The sequence below is a fragment of the Cyprinodon variegatus genome, unplaced genomic scaffold, assembly GCF_000732505.1.
Source record: "Cyprinodon variegatus isolate N-32 unplaced genomic scaffold, C_variegatus-1.0 Scaffold703, whole genome shotgun sequence".
NCBI lineage: Eukaryota > Metazoa > Chordata > Actinopteri > Cyprinodontiformes > Cyprinodontidae > Cyprinodon > Cyprinodon variegatus.
The window spans coordinates 210,543-231,564 of NW_015151156.1; the positions used below are offsets into that span (position 1 = coordinate 210,543).

Sequence of the window (21,022 nt, forward strand, 5' to 3'; positions counted from 1 at the left end):
AGTGTATTGTTCAGCCATAAACTTTGAACTAAGTTTCACTTTAGTTTAGGACTTTAGTTTTTCTTCCAGCCTCTGCCATGGCTGACCTGAGCCCGCCCCTCGTAACCAGGTAACGGCTGATACAGGAGTTGGCAGAGGACAAAAGTTCTTCACAGACTAATTACTATGTCTCCCCCAAATGGGCCAACCCTGTGAGATTCAACGTTTGTACCAAATTGCATTTTTTTTGTTAAACTCATATTTTCGGCATCGCAGAAACGTGTGGAGACAAATGACCTAATCGCTGACTGGAATAGTTTGATACAGCGAGGGCTCCATGGCGCACGCAATGCGTCCAAGACTTTCAAATAAGACCAAATCAGCACCCTGTCACCACCGGGCCTGATACTTTATTAGACAAGACTGTTTCCAGATGTCTTCTGGTTCCATAAAATGAAAACAAAGCAACCTTCTCCCTTCTTTTACGGAGAAAAATAACCAAGCTACTCTCTTCAGCATCTTTGAGATCTAAATATTATAAACTTTAACATTTAACATCCAAGCTGAAGCAGGAAGAGTCTCAGTAGGAGCTCCAGGAGTATCCCTGCATCAACCTTTCGGCTTAAAAAATAGGAGTAAATGAAGAATCCTTGCAGTCACAGATAAGAAAAATAACCCTGATTGTTTCTGAAATGCAACATCTCCAAACATGTGAATATGTTCAATAATCTGCCTCCATCCCTCATTCACATGTTTACATAACACATATCTGAGCTCCCATTGTAGCTAGTAAGTAGAAACTAAACTTAGGAATGAGATCAAGTCAAACTAAAGCGTATACAACACAAACACTCAGCTGCAGCGCAGGATGCAGACAGGTGAGATGAGGGCGAGAGATCAGAGGTCAGAACAGAAAAGTATCGGTGACTTTATTAAAGCAATGAACGAGGCGTATCAGGAGAACAGCTAACAATCAAATCCCACTCCAGTTGGTTTTAAAACTGCGTCACTTACAGCTGCGTCCTGGTTGGGTATTAAACACCAGCATCAGCAGCAGCAGCGAGGCGAGCCGCGGCGGCCAGCAGCTCATCTGATCCCAGCTAACAGTTTGCAGGGCCTCCAGCTGCACTTTGACCCCTTGCACCTTGGCAAGCGCTGAAAGGGACTTCACATGAATCGAGCTTTTTGGTCAGCCAGGCTGCACACTGCTCGCTCCTTGGTGCCGTGCGTTTCAGGAATGCGTGTTTGTTTCTCTGCCGCAGGTTTTTACCCTCTGCTGTGTCTAAGCTAGAAATGTGAAGCTGAATGAAGGAAAACATTCCTACAGACATTGCTTGGCCTGAAGTTGAACACAGCGAGGGAGCGTCGTACCAACGGTCCAAAACTACAGACAACTGAGACAAAGACATGCGTCCTCTCGCACTCTCTAAGAAATATGGAGATGAGAGAGTTAGTAGGAGAATGTTTCACAGCTAATCTCAATAGTTATTTGTTCAAATGTTGAACCAATTAAAGTCAGAAGCTTAGAATGTGGTTGGAAAAAAGAACAAAAAGAGATTATTTATAAATCAGCTAATTTTGACAGTTAAAAAAGGGGAGTATTATGAAGTTATTAAACTTAAAAGAATATCTTGAAAACTAGAACTAGAGGCATCCCCTGCACTTAGTGTCCATATTTATAACACATTCTGCAGGCAATTCATGGCAGGATAACCCCGCAGGTGGTTTATTTTTGGTATGGGACATATTTAGATCTATTATTGGCCTTGTATGTTTATATTCGGTTCAGTTGGTAGGTGATGATTACAAATATTCTTGTACGATTTGATCTAAAGTGCGTTATTTCGGTCAACAAGGACGCCAAAATGCCAATGCATGTCAAAAAAGTATAGGCGTACATTGGTACAAAACTACTAATGGCGATACTTCTAGTTTCCATTATATAATTAAAAAAAAGAAAATTTCCAGAGTTTTGTTTGCTTATTAGCTTGTTTCGCATGCTCTGTCTCTTCTGTCAGGTGTTTGCATTTGCCTGTGCGCCAAGTGATACAGAGTACAAAAACTGTTGATAACATCAAAAGATAATTTTGGCTCTCTTAATAAAAAATTGGTGTTTGTTTGTTTTATTTAGAGAAAGTAGAATAAATGAAAGTTGATCTGATCATTTAGAGGCTGCCTCTTTAATATAAGGGAAATCCTGCCTGTTATGTAGATCACAGGTATGGAGTCAGCAAAACAAAGAGAGGTCACTGGTCTCACTACTCGTTATTATCTCTTTCCAAACTATGAAATATTCTTCAAAAGATGAATGTAAGAATCAAACTTGACAAGAAGCTTAAAAAGTGCATTAATAGAATTCACTAAACTTCCTGAAACAATAACTTGAACCTTTATTTTAAAGAAAATGTGATTATTATTTTTTTTCTAAGACATGATAGCTGGGAGCTTGTAGTTTAAACTTGAAGAGCTTTTTAATGTAGCTTCGCTTCTCAAACTGGTGTCAGTGTTAGCTTAAAACTAGAAAGCTGTGGGTTCAAATCCCTTCCTGGGTTTGTCCGTTTTAATTTTGCATGCCCTTCTGGGTTCTCCCATCTACTCCTGCTCCCTCCCACGGGCCAGAAGCATGACAGCGAGCTCAGCATGGCTCCGCATATTGTCAACAGGTTTGAACTGTGTGAAGGTTGGTCGGTGTTTCCCTGTGATGGACGTCCAAGTTTACACACAAGATGGAAGGAGTCCGTCTAGAAAAGTATCCCTTACAACCCTGTCAGAGATTCCCACTTAAAGACAAACAACAGGCGGAAATAGAGTGAAATGCCGGCAAGTCATGAAACAAGATACAACTGTTCTTTTTTTTTTTATGACAAAGAGATGAAATCGTGATTCCGGGTAATTGCTGATGACACTTCTACAACTTCAGCAAACATAAAAGCGGACAATGCGAAACGTCTGCAGGGAAAAAAGAATAAAGTCTCGGCTTTAAATTAATCATTACACAGCTAAGGAAAAAAAAAATAATCAGCCTACAGTTCTTCCAAATTCCAGACGTAAAACATTAAAGGGATTTGGTGCCAAAGTCCGAGGGGGTCTAAAGTAACTGGTCAACTCAGAGGGAAGAAAAAGGTTTAAATTTGCTCTCTCTTTTCTAGTGAGTTTCTATTGTTTTCATTCCCATGATGGTTTAACACAGACTCTGGATGTCACCCAGTAACTCCACTGGATTTAAGTATAGGATGTAAAATGCAGGATGACTGTGTAAGTGTTTGTATATCTTTATCCTGCGGAAAAGACCCACTGATGATCTGCTTTTAGTTTTCTCTCAGGTGTTTTTTATTAAAAATGTTACAGTTTTTCAAAGAGTTTGTTAAGCCTTGCAGCTAAACAAGATTCTACGGATCTCTGGAGGAGTCAGGCCCACAGTATCACAGATCATCCACCCTACATAGACACATTATAACACACATTGCAAGGAGCTGATATAATTGTTAATTGGTTAAGTCTGTGGAGCTATTTTATCCATTCCTCTGTGACCAAAGCACATATTTCTATTTAAACTTGCAGTAGAGTCTAGAAAACTTCATATGTGACTGTAGTATATGAATGATGTGGCCTCCCGAGCATATAGATTGTGTCAGATGGTTGTCATAGAGATCCCAAATTGAGCATCCTTACTGCAGCTTTCTGTCAGCTTAAAGAGTTTTTTTTTTTTTTTTTACTTACCTTGCCCTCCTGTTTAGTGGGCAGTTTTTTTCCCTAGCCAGTGTCCAACTCAGAAGAATCAACAAACATCTGCGCTACTTAAAGAGGTCTGTTCTCCTGTCTTTCCCATTTAAAGAAACTAACAAAGGTAGAAAGTTGCGACTGAAAAATGTCAAAAACACAAAAAATGTCAAAAACACAAAAAAAAAACAGTTTTAACTTTGCCTTTTATCAAGATTTAATTATTTATTTTCTTCATTCTGAGCTGACCAACATACTGGTTTATCTATACATCAATAACCTTCACAATCACAAGCAGCTCTCTGGCAGTGACCGTTTCGATTTGTTTGTTGGGCTTTAAGAACGAGTCCAAACAGCCACTGATTTTACAGTAAACTACTCTAATCCATTTCTCTGGATTTTTTGTCTAAGTTACATTTTGTTTGCATCAGTTCTGTTAAAATGACTGTTTCTTCAATGATGGATGGAGCACAGAAATGTGAATCAGTAGAAACCAACAACAACTGAGTCAAACCTCGAGGGAAACTAATCAAAACACTGATGAAGGAAAATAAAGAAAATCTCTGTTTGTGTGGAAAAATGCTAAACATCACTTTCAAAGCCCAAACTTTAAACAAATCAGTTGCAAAGAAAAAAATAATAATTAGTCCTTGTGGGAATTAATATACCTGTAGCTGGATTGTGTTTAAAGTTGTAGGGAAGCGGCTGTTCCAACGGTTGCATTTCCAAATTCTTCCGAGTGGTGCCCAACTTTATACGAGTGAATAAAGTGAATCTGAATGGTTGTTTATCAAGACGGCGGGATTGTTGTGACTCAAGGTTTACAAGCAAGTTTGGTTGTGGTCGGTTTGTCGGAAGCATCTTGCTAACCAGTTAGCAACTTTGTGCTAGAAGGTTACCAATGGGAAATTACATTGGAAGCAAGTAGCACTTAGCAACGACACTGTCAAGGAACGCTATGGACAGCAGAAACATGCAAGAGGAGGAGAGTTTTGTGTCGGAGGTCGTGGATGAGTCACCTCCGTCATACATTTTTTATTTAGAGGAGAAAAGTGGGGACAATGTTGTTGTGGAAAAAGACGCCAGGGCGGCAGAAGCTTGGTTTGGTGTAGAAGGCTTACAGCCGTACATGTTTGAGCCCTTGCCTCACAACGCTGCCAGTTCGGTTAGCTCTATGCCTGCTGAAGACACAGATGTCCATCCCCGTGAACACTGGGACGGAACTCAATGATAAAGTAAATTTTTTTTTTTTTTTTATTTCAATCCTTGCATGTATTAGTTGCGAAGTATGAATCAAGATACTATGACCGAAAAAATGTGATTGACAGACGACCACTGATATATGATTGGCCGAATTTAGGTGTACAGGCTGACGTATAACTGACTGGCCTGCATAAGATAGCGAAAAGAAAAAAAAAATTATTATTTTTTTTTTTATAAAAATGTTCTATGTTTTGGGACAATATGGTCTAATAAAGAGAATACATTTATCTACATGTTTAAGCCAGAATTATTTGAAATTTAAATAAGACTTCCCTACGACTTTAAACACTTCAAACATTTTTAGTTCCAGCGGGAGAAAAATACATCTTTGAGCTTCAAACTTTTCAGGAGCAAATCACAGAAGTGGGAAAAGGGAAGGAAAACATAGGAGAAAAAAAATACTTAAAACAACTGTCCTTTTAATTTTGATTAAATAGGAGAATAAGAGTCTCTAAAAGCTACTTGTCCATTTAGCTTCCCTGTCTACTCACATGTGGTAGTTTTGAAACATTCAGGGTTTTTTTTCCTGGGCTGGTTCAGTCATACTGAGGTCAGGTTGACTTTTCCCTGATTCTAAACCTCTAATTAGGCCTATATATCTTTTTTGCAGTCAATCTGTGATCCTTTTAACTTATTTTGCTCCAACCTTGGTTGTCAAGCCACCAAATGACCTGGTTTCTCTACACTTTAAATATACACTATAATTAATACTTTGAATTAACTTGAGAGTAGAATAATAATTAGGCGTTAATAAAACTATTCAGAACACTCAAACTTACTTTTTAATCGTGTTACAACATCATCAGTTAAAACAAAAAATAAAATAATGAAGAGGGAGAAAACAGCCTCTAGACCCCTTTACATTTAGGACCTGAAAACTGAACAATGCTTCTTCAGTAAACATTTCACTTCCAAACCTTACTGTAGATTCTTAGTTTCAACTAGGTCTGGAACTTTGACTAGGCCGTTTTAAGCTGAAATATGCTATAAATTAAGTCAACTAATGTTTATCTCTAAACGTATGCTTAGAGTCGTTGCCCTACAGCTTGGTCTTTACTCTTCCAACAGGCCTCCTTTCAGAGCTGGTTTTGAGCGTCCACACAGCATGATGCAGCCACCACTTTTCCCAGCTCCTCCAGAGTTGGCTACTCAACAAACTCTCCTTTCTAGATCTGTTGGTTTAGGTGGACACCTATTGTTTTGGTAGCTTTCTAATTTGTGCCGTAGTCTATTTTCAGAAGATGGACTGATCATTGCTCAATCAGATGTTCAAAGCATTTATTCCAGAACTTAATTCTGATTTATACTTCTTTATAACTTTATTCCCCTCACCCATCTGCTGTGTTCCTTCTGGGGACTTTACAGGGGAGCGGGTTTTAACTACATCAAAGTTGGATTTCTTTTGAAACCACATTCCTTTACCTTTATAAGTAAAAAAAAAACTGCTTTGCATATAATAATATAACTGAAATTTGTGGCTGCAACATGTCAACATTTATGAGATGGAGCGAGAAAATGTCAAATACCCTAAAATAGCTTTATAAATTCTGAATAAATGATGATCAGAACAGTTTGGACACTTTATGGGAGAAAATCAGAAACTTTATCTTCTTTATTGACAGAATTAGATCATTCCCCTCATTGGAGGGCCACCCTTTAAGAGGTCAAAGGTCAGAGACACCTGTCCTACCTGTCTCTAGGGTCGATCCAGCTGGTGCACTGGTTAATATGGTCGATGTAGTAAACTTTCCCATCAAAGTCTCTGGCTTCCTCCCAACCGTGTGGTAGTGGCAACTCCTTCCTCGGCATGTCAGGCGAGTCTCCATGTAATAAACTCCTCTCTAGGCAGAATCATAACGAAGGGAGACCATCTCGTTTCTCTGACATTATCAACACAAAAATCCAGTATTTTCTCCACAAATCAGCAAGCCTGCTGCGGGTTGGATTAGGCCATAATCCAGAATAATAATCCAAAGATTGTTCAGGAAGAGAACCTCAGAAATGAGGATTTGAGGGGATGGGTCTGATCCAAGCAGGCGGCTGCACTTGTTGGCCAAATTATCAGCATCCGTGTTAAAGGAGGAAAAGAAAAAGAAGGATTTTCCAGTTTTTCCAAACTTGTTGGGGAAACTTTCACGCGGTCTCTTGGGAACTTTGTTCAGTTTAACTCCAATTATCCACAGTTCACAGAACCCGCTCTCTGAACGGCCACAAAAACCGCCGTTTGTCCCGCTGAAACCAACAAACAAGCAGATATAAAAAACCCGCCCCGGGACACCGAGCCGTCAGCGGTGCCTCGCGCCGAATACGGACCGAGCTGCTGATGGAGCTGCTCAGCAGCAGGCCACCATGTTGATCAGCAGTAACCGACACTGGGAGGGGGGGCTGGGGGACAGACACTCTGAGCCGCCCCGAGCGCGTCGCAAACAAGTGCCAAGAGTCTCCGCGGCGCCGTAAATCCTCTAAATCCGACCCAAACTTCCCGCTCGTCCGATTCAAGTCTCCGTTCGAAGGGAGGGAAGCAGATGGAGGCAGCGGCGGTGAAGTCTTTCTCAGTCCCGAACGCTTCATTCCACAGCTATCCAGCTAGCTGCATTTACTACGCACCACTTCCGGTTACAAAATAAAGCACCTGTTGATTCTGTGCCCTTCAGAATAAAGCTTCCGTTTAAAAATCCCAAGATTATTAAATAAAAGTGATGAGTTTAAATAAAGAATAAGTTTACTTTTCAATCATAAATCTATGCATATTTCAGTTTTCCTTTATTTTTTAACTGTTCATTTTACTTAATATATTAATCTACTTAATCTAAACACAAAATAAGCAGCAGCTCCATTGCTGCTTAATCTATTATCAAAGGTATTGCTGTTTTATATTTTAAATTCAAATGCTTTTTTATACAAAAATTAAACCTTTATTTCTCTTTTTTTCTAATGCAAAAACTCCCAGTTACTAAATAAAACACCTGTTGATCAACTACCAATAGAAATAAAGCATCTGTTTAAAAATGGCAACGTTAGGTGTTGGCATTTTTAGGAGATTCATGCTGATCTAATTATGTTGCACTCGAAAATGTATAATTTCAGAGCTAAAAATATAAATAAATATTTATTTCATCAATGCATTTAAACTACATTTTTTAAAGTGATGACAGTATACGTATATTGTTCAATAAGAAAACCTTGCATATTTTAATTTTCTTGCATATTTTTATCATTATTTTACAAAAAACTGAATAGCTTTTTTATATACTTTCCAAAGTATTATTGTATTTTACTTAAAAGTAAATGTGCCTTATTATACAAAAATCAAACATTTATTTCTCAGTATTTTCAATGCAAAAAGTTTTTAAATTCTAAAAAAAAAATAAAAAATCGGTTTAAAATGCTATAGTTCAACAAAAAAGTATTTCACTGAGGAATTATTTATTTCCTAATAAATGAAAACCTTTGTTTTAAAATGTACTTTACAAATATATTTTATATACTTTTATCTTTACCTTTCTTATATTACTTAGTATTGGATTTCAGAAGAGCTACTAAATAAATAGTTATAAGACATTCTTCTTGAATCATTACATTTTAAGGCAGCAAACTGACCAAAACTCCTGGTTTTATTCAAAAAACATTTGTTTCTGACCCTCTTTAACCCATGTGGATGCTTTAGCATTGCTTTAAAATAAAAAGATAAATATTACAAGAACCTGCAACACAATACTCTATAAAAGTGAATAAATCATATAGGCTACCTAAAAATTCCGTAATAGGAAAAAAAACAATTACCGGTATGATGAGATGCAACAAAAAGAAACACATGCTTAATGGTTTAATGGTTGGAGTCAATCGTGTTCCTTAACAGCATAACTTTGGGATAATTTCCATCTCTTATAGTTTATTTTTACTTTCTCTAATCGTAGTTTTTTGTTTTGGGGACAAGTTTTTATTTTATTTTTTCCCCCCAGTTTTAAGAAAACCTTTCAGTCTAGCCTGTTGGTCGTCATGTGTTTGCAGAAATCTTCTGGTCAACAGCGCCCCCTGGTGAATCATTATAGCATCGGCTATTATTATCCACCCGGGAAGAAAATAAAAAAGACGTTTTCTGTCAGTTTCATGCAATTATCACTCCCTGTTTGCCTGTTCTTAGTATTAAATATTAAATAAATATTAAGGATACCGCATGAACTAAAAAGCATTTGATCCTTCAGGTAAATTAAAAGTAAATAATTTTTAGAAGTATAATGTTTTGTTCATTTCTAGGTCACCCACAATTTCAAATCGTAAAAAACCATTTAAAAACTGAATATTACAGGTACTATAATCCTGTTTTCTGAGAAACACCTAAGTGCCTCTAGATGGCGCTCAAGGCAAGGGTTCCTCCTGTACAGGTAATACAACATACCACTTTAAAAAACTTTGGTAAACTTGCACATCTTTTATTGATAACTCGGTGCTTTTGATGCATTCAAGTCCCGTAGGAAAGTTGCACTTGGGCTTGGAAGTTTCAGTTTTTTAATCAATCCAGGTAGAAATTAGTTTCAACTTCTAAAATCAGTTTTAAAAAATATGAATTGTTTTATGATACTGTAATTTTCTGTGATACCTGTAGGCCTATATATGTGTAGCATCTGATGAGAGAAGAAGGTCTGTCTATGGTGAGGAAGAGCTGAACAGGCCCATGGCTTAGGTGGGAGAATCTGTTGGCAGGACAACCAATAGTTACTTAACACAAATGTTTTTACTATTCAAGGAGTAGCAGGAAGAAAAACAATCCAGATGAAAAGCAGAATAAGTTCATTTAAAGTTGAATTTAGAACCCAAATTAAACTGTCTGGTCCTGAAAAACCAAACAAACAAAACAAAAACAAAAAGCCTGAACAACGCATCCACAATATAAAACATGGTGTTGGCAGCATCATGCTCTGTGGATGCATTTCTTCTTCAAGGATACAGAAGCTGCAGAGGCAGCAAAAGCTTTAGTTATGGGGAAGGGGTCAAAATAATGAGCTTATAACGTACGGTAATTATAAATTAGATTGTTTAGTTAAAAACATGTGTTTCAATGGCCTAGTTCAGACCTAAACGCACCCCCGGCTCCATAGCAAGATAATGTTTACACTCACAGTTAGATCTAATACAGCATGAGCTATTTGCAAAGCAGAACTTGCAAAACTTTCATACTCGTGATGCTTTTTTTTCTTGTTTTTTTTTTTTTTTCTTCATTTTTCTCTCTCTCTTTTTTTTTGTTCTAAGTGGTGAGTGACTTGCAGCTAAGACAGCATGGTTGAGTATAAATGCATTACAGTCCGGGCTATGTGGGACTCATTTATCAAAGTTAAAGCTTAACATTCCCTCTAACACAACACTTGCACAGTAAAACATGTAGTTGGCAGAATTATGCTGATTTTCTACAGCTGGGGTAGAGGGTCAGATTAAAACCAATGAAGGCATGGGACAAAGTTTATTAAGCGTAAGGATATAACCTGATATAAATCTAGTTAGCTTCGTTGAGACATGAACTATTTTTCTTTTTTGATAAAGCTTATAGTTAGAATGGCTCAGGTTATCCTGAGCTATCTCTATAGTTATGCTGCTATAGGCTTAGACTTCTGGAGGACATAGAGACCCCCATTTCATCATTCTGCTTCATTCTATGTCTATTCCTCCACTCTGCAGAAACTGTTAGTTCAATCTCTAATGTTATGCTTTCTCTGCTTTTTCTCATAGTAGCTTTGCCTCGTCTGTTCCTGTTTGGCTGTGACACCATCCTGGAGAGAAATATCAGCTGTTCTGCTGCCATCAACACCCTTGTTTATAGATGTTGGAGATTGGCCTGTTTTCCAGTGTGGTCCTGTTTCTCTGACCGCGACTGGCTGGATGTGCTCTTCATTCTCTGACATGGGAGCTGCCTCAGAGCTCGTCTGCCTGGCTGTGTGTTTCCAGGATGGGGCGGCCTTTTACAGTTGCTTTTTGTATCTCTGTTTCTGTCTCTTTGAATCCAGTCGGCCTCAGCAGATGGTCGCTCACACTGAGCCTGGTTCTGCTGGAGGTTTCTTCCTGTTAAAAGGGAGTTTTTCCTCTCCACTGTCGCTACAAGCATGCTTAGTGTGAGGCATTGCATTCAAGTCAATGAGTCGATGCAATGAACTGGTTTTCCTTAGATAGAAAACTCTGAATCAATTTGACTGTATGATCTGGTGAACTGTAAAGTGCCTTGATATGACATGTGTTGTGAATTGGTGCTATATAAATAAACTGAATAGAATTGAATTTGAACAGAGGGAGCAGAAATACCGGTAAGTCTCAATCTGGTCCTTTTTTGACTAATGGTAGGGGGAAATGTGTTTAATAAAACGAATAACATTTATTACATTGTTTTTTGTATGCTTTAATGTCCATTCATTTAAGTTAATGTCTAGCCTTATTTAATGAATTCGAACACTGTTGAACAGTTCATTTATTCTCATAACTCAATTAACAGTGACCAACAATATGTAGATTAAGACAGGTGTTTACCTTAGGATTTTTATACATAGAGCTAATAAAAAACACAACATTTTGGATTTGGAAAAATCACATCTGACAAATAAAGAAACTACATAAACGTAGTCATAATGATAAAGCATGTTTAGTGCCTGCTTAAAGGTTGTCCTATTCAAAAGGTATTTGAAATTAGTCAGAAAAAGTAAGCCAGATCTAAACAGAAAAAAAATTGGCAAAGTAAAAAAAAAAAAAGTGTAAAGCTTGAGTAAGGGTTGAAAACATTTTTATAAGGACTATAAGAAGGTTCGACCAGCCAAATTTAGTTTATTATGCGTTTATTCGCTCCGACTCTTAAAGCTTCTGTGTCCGAGCAGCACGTGAACGCACCATCTTTCCATATTCCTTAAAGCGCTCCTCGAAACAAAAACAAGCAGAGAGCGCGGTCACATGCGGCGCGTGCAGCGGCGGCACTGCAGGAACCTGAAGGCTTGGGAAGCGCTCCAGGAGCAGACTCCAGTCTCTGCTTCTCGGCCACATGGTTCTCCTCCGGCACATCTCCATCGCCCTGACCGCCGCCGTGGCTGCGCTGGGCTCCGCGCTCTTCATCGCCCTAAACTACTTCTACAAGAGGCGCGTCTGGTCCCCACAGGCGGCATACTGCACCATCACAGAGGTGAGAGTATAAATCAGTTAATCAGGGAGACAGGTACAAGTTAGTTTTGGCGATATTAAAAACAAAATAGGAGAGTTCTGATAATAAATTCTGGAAATAAAAATATGTGAAAGCTTAAAAAAAGAGGAAGATGTTGCTGGTGATTGCCAACTGGCATGCAAATGTTGAGCAAGACATTTGCTCAATAAATTAACACTACTGAATAAAGGAATACTATTTTTTAGATGAATTTAAAAAAGATAGCATCCAACAATGAAGATCAGGTGAAATAGACAATGATGGAGAATTCTTTTTTTAAACACACTGTAATGATGAAATAGAAGGAAACGATGAAGACAGAAGAGTCAGAGGCAGGAGAAGGAAAAAGCCAGGTGAGGTGATCCATTCCTGCTTGTGATTCCCCCCAGTCTGACCCAGAGGGAAGAGAGAGAGACCATTGGTTGGTCCAGATGGTGCGAGAGGGAGAGTTGCTCTGGTTTGTTGTGTACAGGTCTAACCTGGATGGATGGATGGATGGATGGATGGATGGATGGTTGGATGGATGGATGGATGGATGGATGGATGGATGGATGGATGGATGGATGGATGGGCAGCAACATGTCTGTATAGCTCTTCCTAATGAGGTAGATCACATGACCTAGTGTCTGCCTTATAGACTAGTAGATGATTCCACAGGAAAGGACCCTGATAACTAAAAGATCTACCTCCCAAACCATTCTGGCAACCACAAGTATTCATTCTGGATTTAACAGGAAGCGAATGAAGAGAAGCTAGGATAGGAGAAATTATCTCTCCGTAAAAGTTTAATCAGAACTCTGATTGCAGTATTTTGGATCAGCTGAAGGCTTTTAACTACAAACTTCCTGATAGTAAAGAAAGTAAAGAATTCCCTCTGGATCACCTCCACTAAGTCCTCTTCTGTAGGGACAGAAGAGGAAGGCAGCTTTTCCATCACATTTAGTTTCTGAAAGGTTCTGGAAGGATTCCACATGACCTCACTAAACTTTCTCTGTTTTTTGTCTTATTACATCTATTGTTGGATTTTATGGGATATGTCGACACAAAACTGTGAAGAGGAAATTTAAGTTATTTCAGATTTTAGAATAGGATAGAAAAAATCAATTTATTGTCTTACAGTGGGGAAATTTAAAAGGACAATCTTAATGTTTACCCCCTAAAAAGTAATTTGGAATTTGGTTTTACTTTTTTCCAGATCAGGATTAGTGTGAGAAAAAAAATCTACTGAATTATGAAAAATGGACGAGAACGATACGATTTCTTGTCTTATTTAGTTTTTGTTCATTGAAATGTTTGATAAGTTTGTCTGTTTTCCTTATTTGTTTGAATTTGGAAAAAGAGAGAATGGAAAGACAAACAAAATGTAATATCACAATAATTAAATATTGAAAAAAGGCCTATTTTTCACCTATTTGTACTCTTCTGCATGGTGTAAAGCATATATTAGAATTTTGCCAAGGCCTAAAAACGCCTTCTTTATAGAAGCCCTCTTGTTTGATCAAACAGTTTATTCTCTATAAGCGTTACGCTTGTGGCAGCATAAATAATAAAAATAGAACCATATCATCTTCTTAGTTATGCACAATTTCATGCTTTTTTAACCACATTTAATCATCTTGAAATACACTAAAGCTTATGATTGTAACCGGTCCAAATACCTGCTCAGACCCAAGGTGGTTAGAACTCATCCTGCAAACCAGCTCTCTGTTGTAATGATTTTGATGTTTCGTCACACCACCTCTTCCATAAAACTTGCTCTGCTGGTGAATAAACTCTGAGCCGGTCAATGGATTTTTGTGCTGAAAAAGCTTTAACAAAACATCTCCTTTTAAAAGTAATCTTTGCTGTTATCTTCAAGCAGAGGTTTGTTTAACCGAACCAAAAGGTAGAAATAAAAGGGCTCTGTCAGCGTGTTTTCTCACATTTTGGAAGAGTAATCATTGAGGCCTTTGAGCAAGCATGGGTTTTAATGATTTAGAGTCCATAATGCACCAGAAGCCAAAGAGTTTGATTAACTATTTATAATAGATTTTCTTTAGTTTCCTGCTTTATTTCAATCAGATTGATCAACACAATTAATTAGTAATTAGGGATTCATTTATGTATTTTTTGCAACATCTCCAACATGCTGCTACCTTGTGTAACATCATTGGAGGATCCACCAGTCGGGTACAATTTCCAGATACCTGAAGACCACATTTATCTATTCAAACAATATAAGAATGAGGTTCATAAGTATGGTGATAACCATCAAAACAGTCAAGAAGGAGACAGGTTCTGTGTTTTGGCACGAAACCAATTTTAGAATGGCTGCAAAGTACCTGGTGAAGGTGAATGCTGGTTGAAGGTGAAAATTGACATACCAAGTGGTTACCAAACAGGAAGCCTGGGTTCATATCCCAGCTGGGGGGAATGATCTGCCAGTGTGGGTACTTAGGCAAGACCCTTCATGCCAATTCCAACCAAGGGGAGTGGGGGCCTAGTGGTTAGGGCATTGTGCTTGGAATCCCGAGGTTCTGAGTTCTGAGGTTGCTTTGATTCAATGTTTTATCTTCCTGTATTTTAATCATGTAAAGCACTTTGCATTGTCTTTGTACTGAATTGTGCTATACAAATAAATTTGCCTTGCCTTGCCTTGCCTTCAAGCCCCACTCCCAGAGACAGCAGCTCTGGCTCCCTGATCAAGAACCTTAACCCCCACACTGCTACCCAGGCGCCGCATAATGGCAGCCCACTGCTCCCTAAGGGGATGGGTTAAATGCAGAAAGTTAATTTCATTGTGCTGTACTTGTTACAGTGTAATGACAATAAAAGCTGAAAAAATAGGCTAAAAAACACTCATTGAAGAAGAAGAAGCAATAATAAAAGCAACTTCATGCAAGGTCTTAGTTACACGATAGGGAAATACTGTTGCCTCGAGACATCAGCAACTTTACTCACAAATTGGCCTTTTAAAGAGAAAGAAAATAATTAAACATATTACCATAATTAGGGCACCAAGGCTAAGGTTCTAGAGTGGCCATCACAAAGCCAGGGTCTCAGTCCGGCGGGAGGAATGGGCCAAAATCCCAGCAAACTATGGTCAAACGTCGAGGCTTAAAATTGCACCGATAAAATGATTACCAATCCAGTCACATTGATGTGTAATGAAAACATCGATCAATCTATATTTCAGTCATAGTTCGTTTTGGAATTCACAAGACAAGGGCTCTACAACGAACAAGCGATTATTAATCTTTATCTTGACATTTTAACAACGCTGTTTTGGATTTAAATGCTTCTTAGAGCTGAAATGGTCAAGACTTTTTTTGTGGAATTTTTTGGTGACAATGTAATTGTAAATAATTGTTTTTGATTATTCTGCAAGCATATTATGGGCAATAACGCCATTTTGGGATAGTGCTTATTCATTTAAAACCCTTGATGAGCAGTTAGGAGGAAGATATCCATAAAATTACCCCAAGAAACATTTAGTCTGATGTAATCTCTTAAAAAAGGTTTCAGTCTCTCAGTATCTGAATCCCTGCATTGAAACTCATGTCAAAGAATTTGCAAAAGCAGCTTCATTAGCATTCAGATGACCAAGAGAACAACTCACACCAAACAATAGACTCTAATGACCCATGAGAGGGGTGTTGATTTGCATCCTACTTGGAACGCTCCAGCACTGATGGGCCTCCATTTGGTCAAAAACAGCAGCTCCAAAGCTCCAGGCTGCTCGGCTGAGATCTTCTAGAAGTGACTCTCAGACAGGTGTCAAAACTTTTTACAAAACCTGAACCAGAGGCCCGATGCTTTTAATAAGCCTGTTGTAGTTGCAATGATGCTGATGATTGAGAATCTGCACTGGCAAGGGGAAAAAGGTTTCCTCCTTTTAATGTAGTATATTCAGTTACAAAGTCATAACTGTATATCCCTGTTAAGAAAGTTTTAGTTTAGCTAAAAACTGTGTAAAATTATAAAAAAGAAAAGAAAAGAAGTCCAGTCTAAACAAATGGGGTATCTGCATTGGTGAAACTTCTGCAGTATCAAGGTTGGGGATCCACAGAAGCACTATTAATCCATTAAACATGCAAACCATCAACCATGTGCCTAAAAATGCTTTGTTATGCTGCAGAATCGTCTAATTTATTGTTAATTTATTTAAAACGCCTACAAATCTCATGTTATTGGGACTGATCCTGCAGCAGCTCAGGGAAGAGATGTTTCTAAGGAGAGAGATGAGGAGTTTTGGTTTCAAAAGGGCTGATGGGAATGAGCAATTAACTTTAGCTCACAGTTGGAATTAAAGGCTGGTTGGGTTTCTAAACAGGCAAAAGTTATGGAAGACTCTCTGGAGTTTCATTCAGTTTCTTCATTTTGTAGAAAACAATTAACAGATCACAGGATGACACGAAACTAGTCATTCTAAGTGACAACTTTCTGGCTTTAAGAAACACTATAAGAAATCAAGAACACTTGTGGTAGTCAGTATCGTCACTTTTTTAGCTCAAGCAGAGGGAAAAAATATGGAATCACTTGGAAATGTATATTCCTAAAACTAACCTGGATCAGATTACATTCCCTGGTTAGAACCTTGGCACCAACACAAGAGATGTCAGGTGAAAAAAAGGAGAATATTGGCAAACTTTCACAGTCAGCTGTGTCCATAATCTGGACAAAGTCAGAAACAACATGGTGAGATGGTTAAAGGCATGTTGACCAAGGAGGAAATTAAAACGTCCAGACAGAAAACTTAAATCAATGTCTTGAAAGCAGAAAACACAGAACAAAACAACCGAGGAACAAAGTGAAGGAAACTGAAGTCAATGTTTGTCATCAAACTGTTAGCAACTGTTATGCCCTGCTGCTCTTGATTTTTGATTCTCTTTAGGTTTTTACTTTTGATTTTCTGTAAGGGCTTGATTTATGTTACTTTGTGTGTGCTGTTAAGAATTATATCCTATTTATCTTAACTTATCTCCAGTCCCTTCCCCTATCCTCTAGTGTTCCTTCTATTTATTGGTCTTATTCCCATTTAGCTTGGTTTAAGTTCTTTTCTAGTTAAGCTCTGTTTTCTCTTTGCTGCCCCTCTATTTTTCCCTTAATTGTGGAGCCAGACTGATGAAGAGTACCGTTTGTCACTCTTTGTTCATGTCTCAGAGACTGCAAGCTGTTATAAGAGCCAGAGGTGGTGCATCAAAATACTAGTGATGTGTTGGATTCCATAATTTTTTCCTTAGAACTGCGTGATTCTAGATCTCGTTTTCCCTTTTCCTGGTCTAAAAAAGTAACTGTTACTGACTTACACATTTTTTTCTTGATTTCTTTTAGTGTTTCTTAAAGCCAGATAGTTGCCATTTGAAATTACTTTAAGTTTGTGTCATGTCTGTGATCCGCTTTTGTCTACAAAATTAAGCAACTGAATGAACATCCTCCAAGGCCGGTGATTCTCTAATTTCCAGTTGTTGTATTATCCTCCTCTGAAGTTAATCAGGGCTGGATTCTCTTCTCTATCACGTGTATGTATTCTCCAGAGTGTCTTGATGTTTTGGTCCCTCAGTTCCCTGCCTGTTGTTGATTGGACGTAGGCTTCTGTTGCCAGCACTCTCATTAAATCTGCAAGGAACCACCTCAGCTTCTATCTCTGCATTTGGCTCCTCTACAAACCTCCCCACCACTTGACAGAAACCACCTAAAGGAATGGGATTTACCTACTTAAAAGCTGTGAAATCCGTCAGGAACACCTAAGAAAGCAAGGTCACATTGGGTTAAGAGAAAGCATTTGTGGACTGTAGATGACGCTGTCATCTGCTGGGCCCCTGGAAGCACAGAGCGGGAAGGAACAAGACTGATAAAACTGGTGAAAAACTGCTCTGGACTCTGTGGAGGAAAGTGGCTGACAGGAGGTGCTGTCCAGGCTTACATCCATCATGGAACCAAAGCTTCCACCCTATGCACCAGTCTGTAGAGAAGCTGAGCAGCTCCTCTTTTACATCCTGTTTGTAAAAAGGAGCGCTGCCACATTTAATTCATCCCTGCTGCCACCAGACTCTACAATGCGTCACTACAACGGCAGTAACTTGTGCAATGTATGTGCAATTAGGATTTAATACCCTGTGCAATATTCTGTTTTTTTATATTTGACACCCAGCACAATAACCCTGTGTTTATCAGTTGTGGGATCAATAAAATCAATCAATGACAGGATGAAAGTCATATTGGATGATGATACTTGGACTTTTATTTGGTGCAGACAACTGCCTGAGAAGATATGCACATTTCCACAGTTATTAATGATATGTCAGGTACAATCTCTAGAGAAATGGCAGTCATTACATCTTCAGTAAATGCAAGTTAATGTTGATTTCTTGTAACTCGTCCTATCCCACCAATTAAAGGGGAAAAACAGTTTTTTTTTTACTTTGTTCGGTTTTGTTATATCGAAGTAACGTCTTTCCCTGGGCAACGACTTGAAGGCAAATCTAAACTGTTCATAATTTATCATTTATGGTACGCCAGCATTCATAACATGTAGGCGAATCACTGTCCCCCAGACATCTGCGGTTATATTTTTTTTAAAACAAAGCGGTGTGTTTATGACGTCATTTGCGCGCCGGACTGGAGCTGTGACAGGCAGCCTGGGCCACAGGCGGCTACGCTCTACCCCTTCTATTCATTCGGCTAGATAATCTGAATCGTTCAATTCCATTTCGAGAGCGAGATCATCTATGGTAGCAGCACTAGACATCTTCCAGGCATGTGAGTAAAACTAGCAGCAGCTCAGCGGACAGGATGAATGAATGGTAGCCGGCGAGCACGGATAACGTAACGATAATGTAATAATCTAAAATCAAGGGGCCAATGTAAAAAAAAAAAAAAAAACGGTGTTCCCTTTAAATTGATATCTGGGGATGACAAAATTTTTGAAGTCAATGACATTCTTTGAAGAAGAAGACATAAGGTCAGTGTCATGGCCTGCAAAAAGTCCAGATCTTGATCCAAACAGAAAATCTTTGGTGGAAGTTGAAGAAAATGGTCCATGACAAGGCTCCAACCTGCAAAACAGATCTGCCTAAAGTAATCATAGAAAGTTGGAGCCAGCTTAATGAAGACTGTTTATCATTAAATTCACGCCTTAGAGACTGCAAGCTGTTGTAAAAGCCAGAGGCGGTGAAACACAGTACTGCTGCTGTGCTGAAAGGTTATTTTTTTTGTTAAATTATTTTCATCATTCAATTTTCCCCTTCTTGAGGTAAAAAGTTAATTGTTACTGACACATTTTTTTAAATAGTTCTTTTAGACTTTCTTAAACCAGAAAGTTGCTGCCTAGAATAGCTGTTGTTTCGTCTCATGTCTGTGATCTGTTTTTTTTTTTCAACAAAATTAAATTGCCAAGGGCTTTACACAGCAAGGCTGTCAGAGGCGGAAAGAGGATGAGCTCTGACGTAAAGACCCAGTGGGACAGCTCATTTATCAGCACAATCCTCTGTAAGGTGTTCTGGTGAAATATGAGTTTAATCTTGGTGATGATCTGATTTTCTGTTTATTATAAAAAAATAACATCTGGGTGTAAATAACAGATGCACTGTGATGCATAAATTATGACGTTAGGATACATCCCATCCAGTTAGGATGTACTGCACCCATAGCTCTGTACCCCTCTACTACTCTTTCTGTACTTCTCTCTATCTCTTTGCTGTCAACACTGATTCTGATTCAGTTTTTCCTTTAGAGAACTGTAACATTTTGTCTGCATTGTAAGTCGCTTTGGATAAAAGCTTCTGCTAAATGCATAAACATTTAAACATTTACTGTATCTGTGTGTCTCAACAGGGGAAACCTTCTATACTAAGACTGTAGTGAAGCTGATGCTTCTGCAGAACATTTCAAACTGTGCAATAATGGTCCACCAGCTGAATATTGAAGCTTTTATTCACTGAGCTCTACTGCTGATTACAAGTTTAGCATGCAAAATTAACGTCTTGGAGCTTTTAACTATATCATAACCCTATTCCTTTATGAAAAAGTGGTATTTGGCTTGAATCATGCATCTCTGGGCAATCCGTATTAGTTCTGCTGCCCCTCCCTACCCTGTTTTAATGAACGCTGGCAAAATAACTAGATAACCATGGTTCCCCCAGGAAGCAACTACCTTAACCGCGTTGTGCCTGCACTCTAAACAAACAATTTCTAAAGTTAATCTAAACTGGGCAGAATGTGTTATTTGTACGCTAATGCTTAAAGGTGTAGTGGATATGTTTACGTAAGGGCGTCCTACATGCTTGTCCCCCAGGTAGCTATCTTTTTCTAGGCATGCACACTTGCAGGCGTATATGTGTGGTGAGCTAAGGTTTCAGATAGTCTTTGAAGCTCACCTTTCTCACCACGGTTCTATGAAAATGGCATAGGGTCATAAGAGAAAAATTGTCTACGAAGTGTATGAAAAGTAGAGAAAGGCCTCAGAAGAGAGAAACAAGACCAGAGTGTTTTTGGGATATTCTTTCACGCGATGGCGTACACTTAAAGAACAGGTTGGGCTTACTACTGATGCCTCGGTTACGAAGTTTCTACTCAACAGGTAATGTTTGTCATGCTATTTGGAGAAATCCATTTCACACCACTGCTAGTAATAGGCTTGTGCACGCTCTCGCACCATTTCCTCTCGGGAGCGGGTACAGGGTTTTGCAGGTGTTTTTTTTTTTTTTTTTTTAAACCCTGCGCAAAGCATTGTGGGATATATCTGCCTCTTCTGAGGCCTTTCTTTTCTTCTCATACACTTCATAGACACTTTTTGTCTTACGACCCCTGCCATTTTCAGAGAACCTTGGGGAGGAAGGTGAGCTTCAATGACTGTCTGAGACCGTAGCTCACTGCAGATATATATATATATATATATATATATATATA

The 21,022-nt window shown here is 38.6% G+C and overlaps 2 protein-coding genes across 2 annotated transcripts in view; one reads left to right on the forward strand and one right to left on the reverse strand.

Moving 5' to 3' along the window:
• Positions 1–7,546, reverse strand: part of wwc1 (WW and C2 domain containing 1) — a 42,269-nt gene extending 34,723 nt beyond the window's left edge. The window contains exon 1 of the mRNA XM_015394678.1: positions 6,653–7,546. Within this exon, the coding sequence (XP_015250164.1) occupies positions 6,653–6,771 (119 nt within the window). The 5' untranslated portion in view covers positions 6,772–7,546. The remainder of the gene's footprint in view (positions 1–6,652) is intronic.
• A 4,322-nt stretch (positions 7,547–11,868) lies between these two features.
• The window catches only part of LOC107097512 (ADP-ribosylation factor-like protein 9), a 24,842-nt gene continuing 15,688 nt past the window's right edge, over positions 11,869–21,022 (forward strand). Inside the window, exon 1 of the mRNA XM_015394674.1 lies at positions 11,869–12,115. Within this exon, the coding sequence (XP_015250160.1) occupies positions 11,978–12,115 (138 nt within the window). The 5' untranslated portion in view covers positions 11,869–11,977. The remainder of the gene's footprint in view (positions 12,116–21,022) is intronic.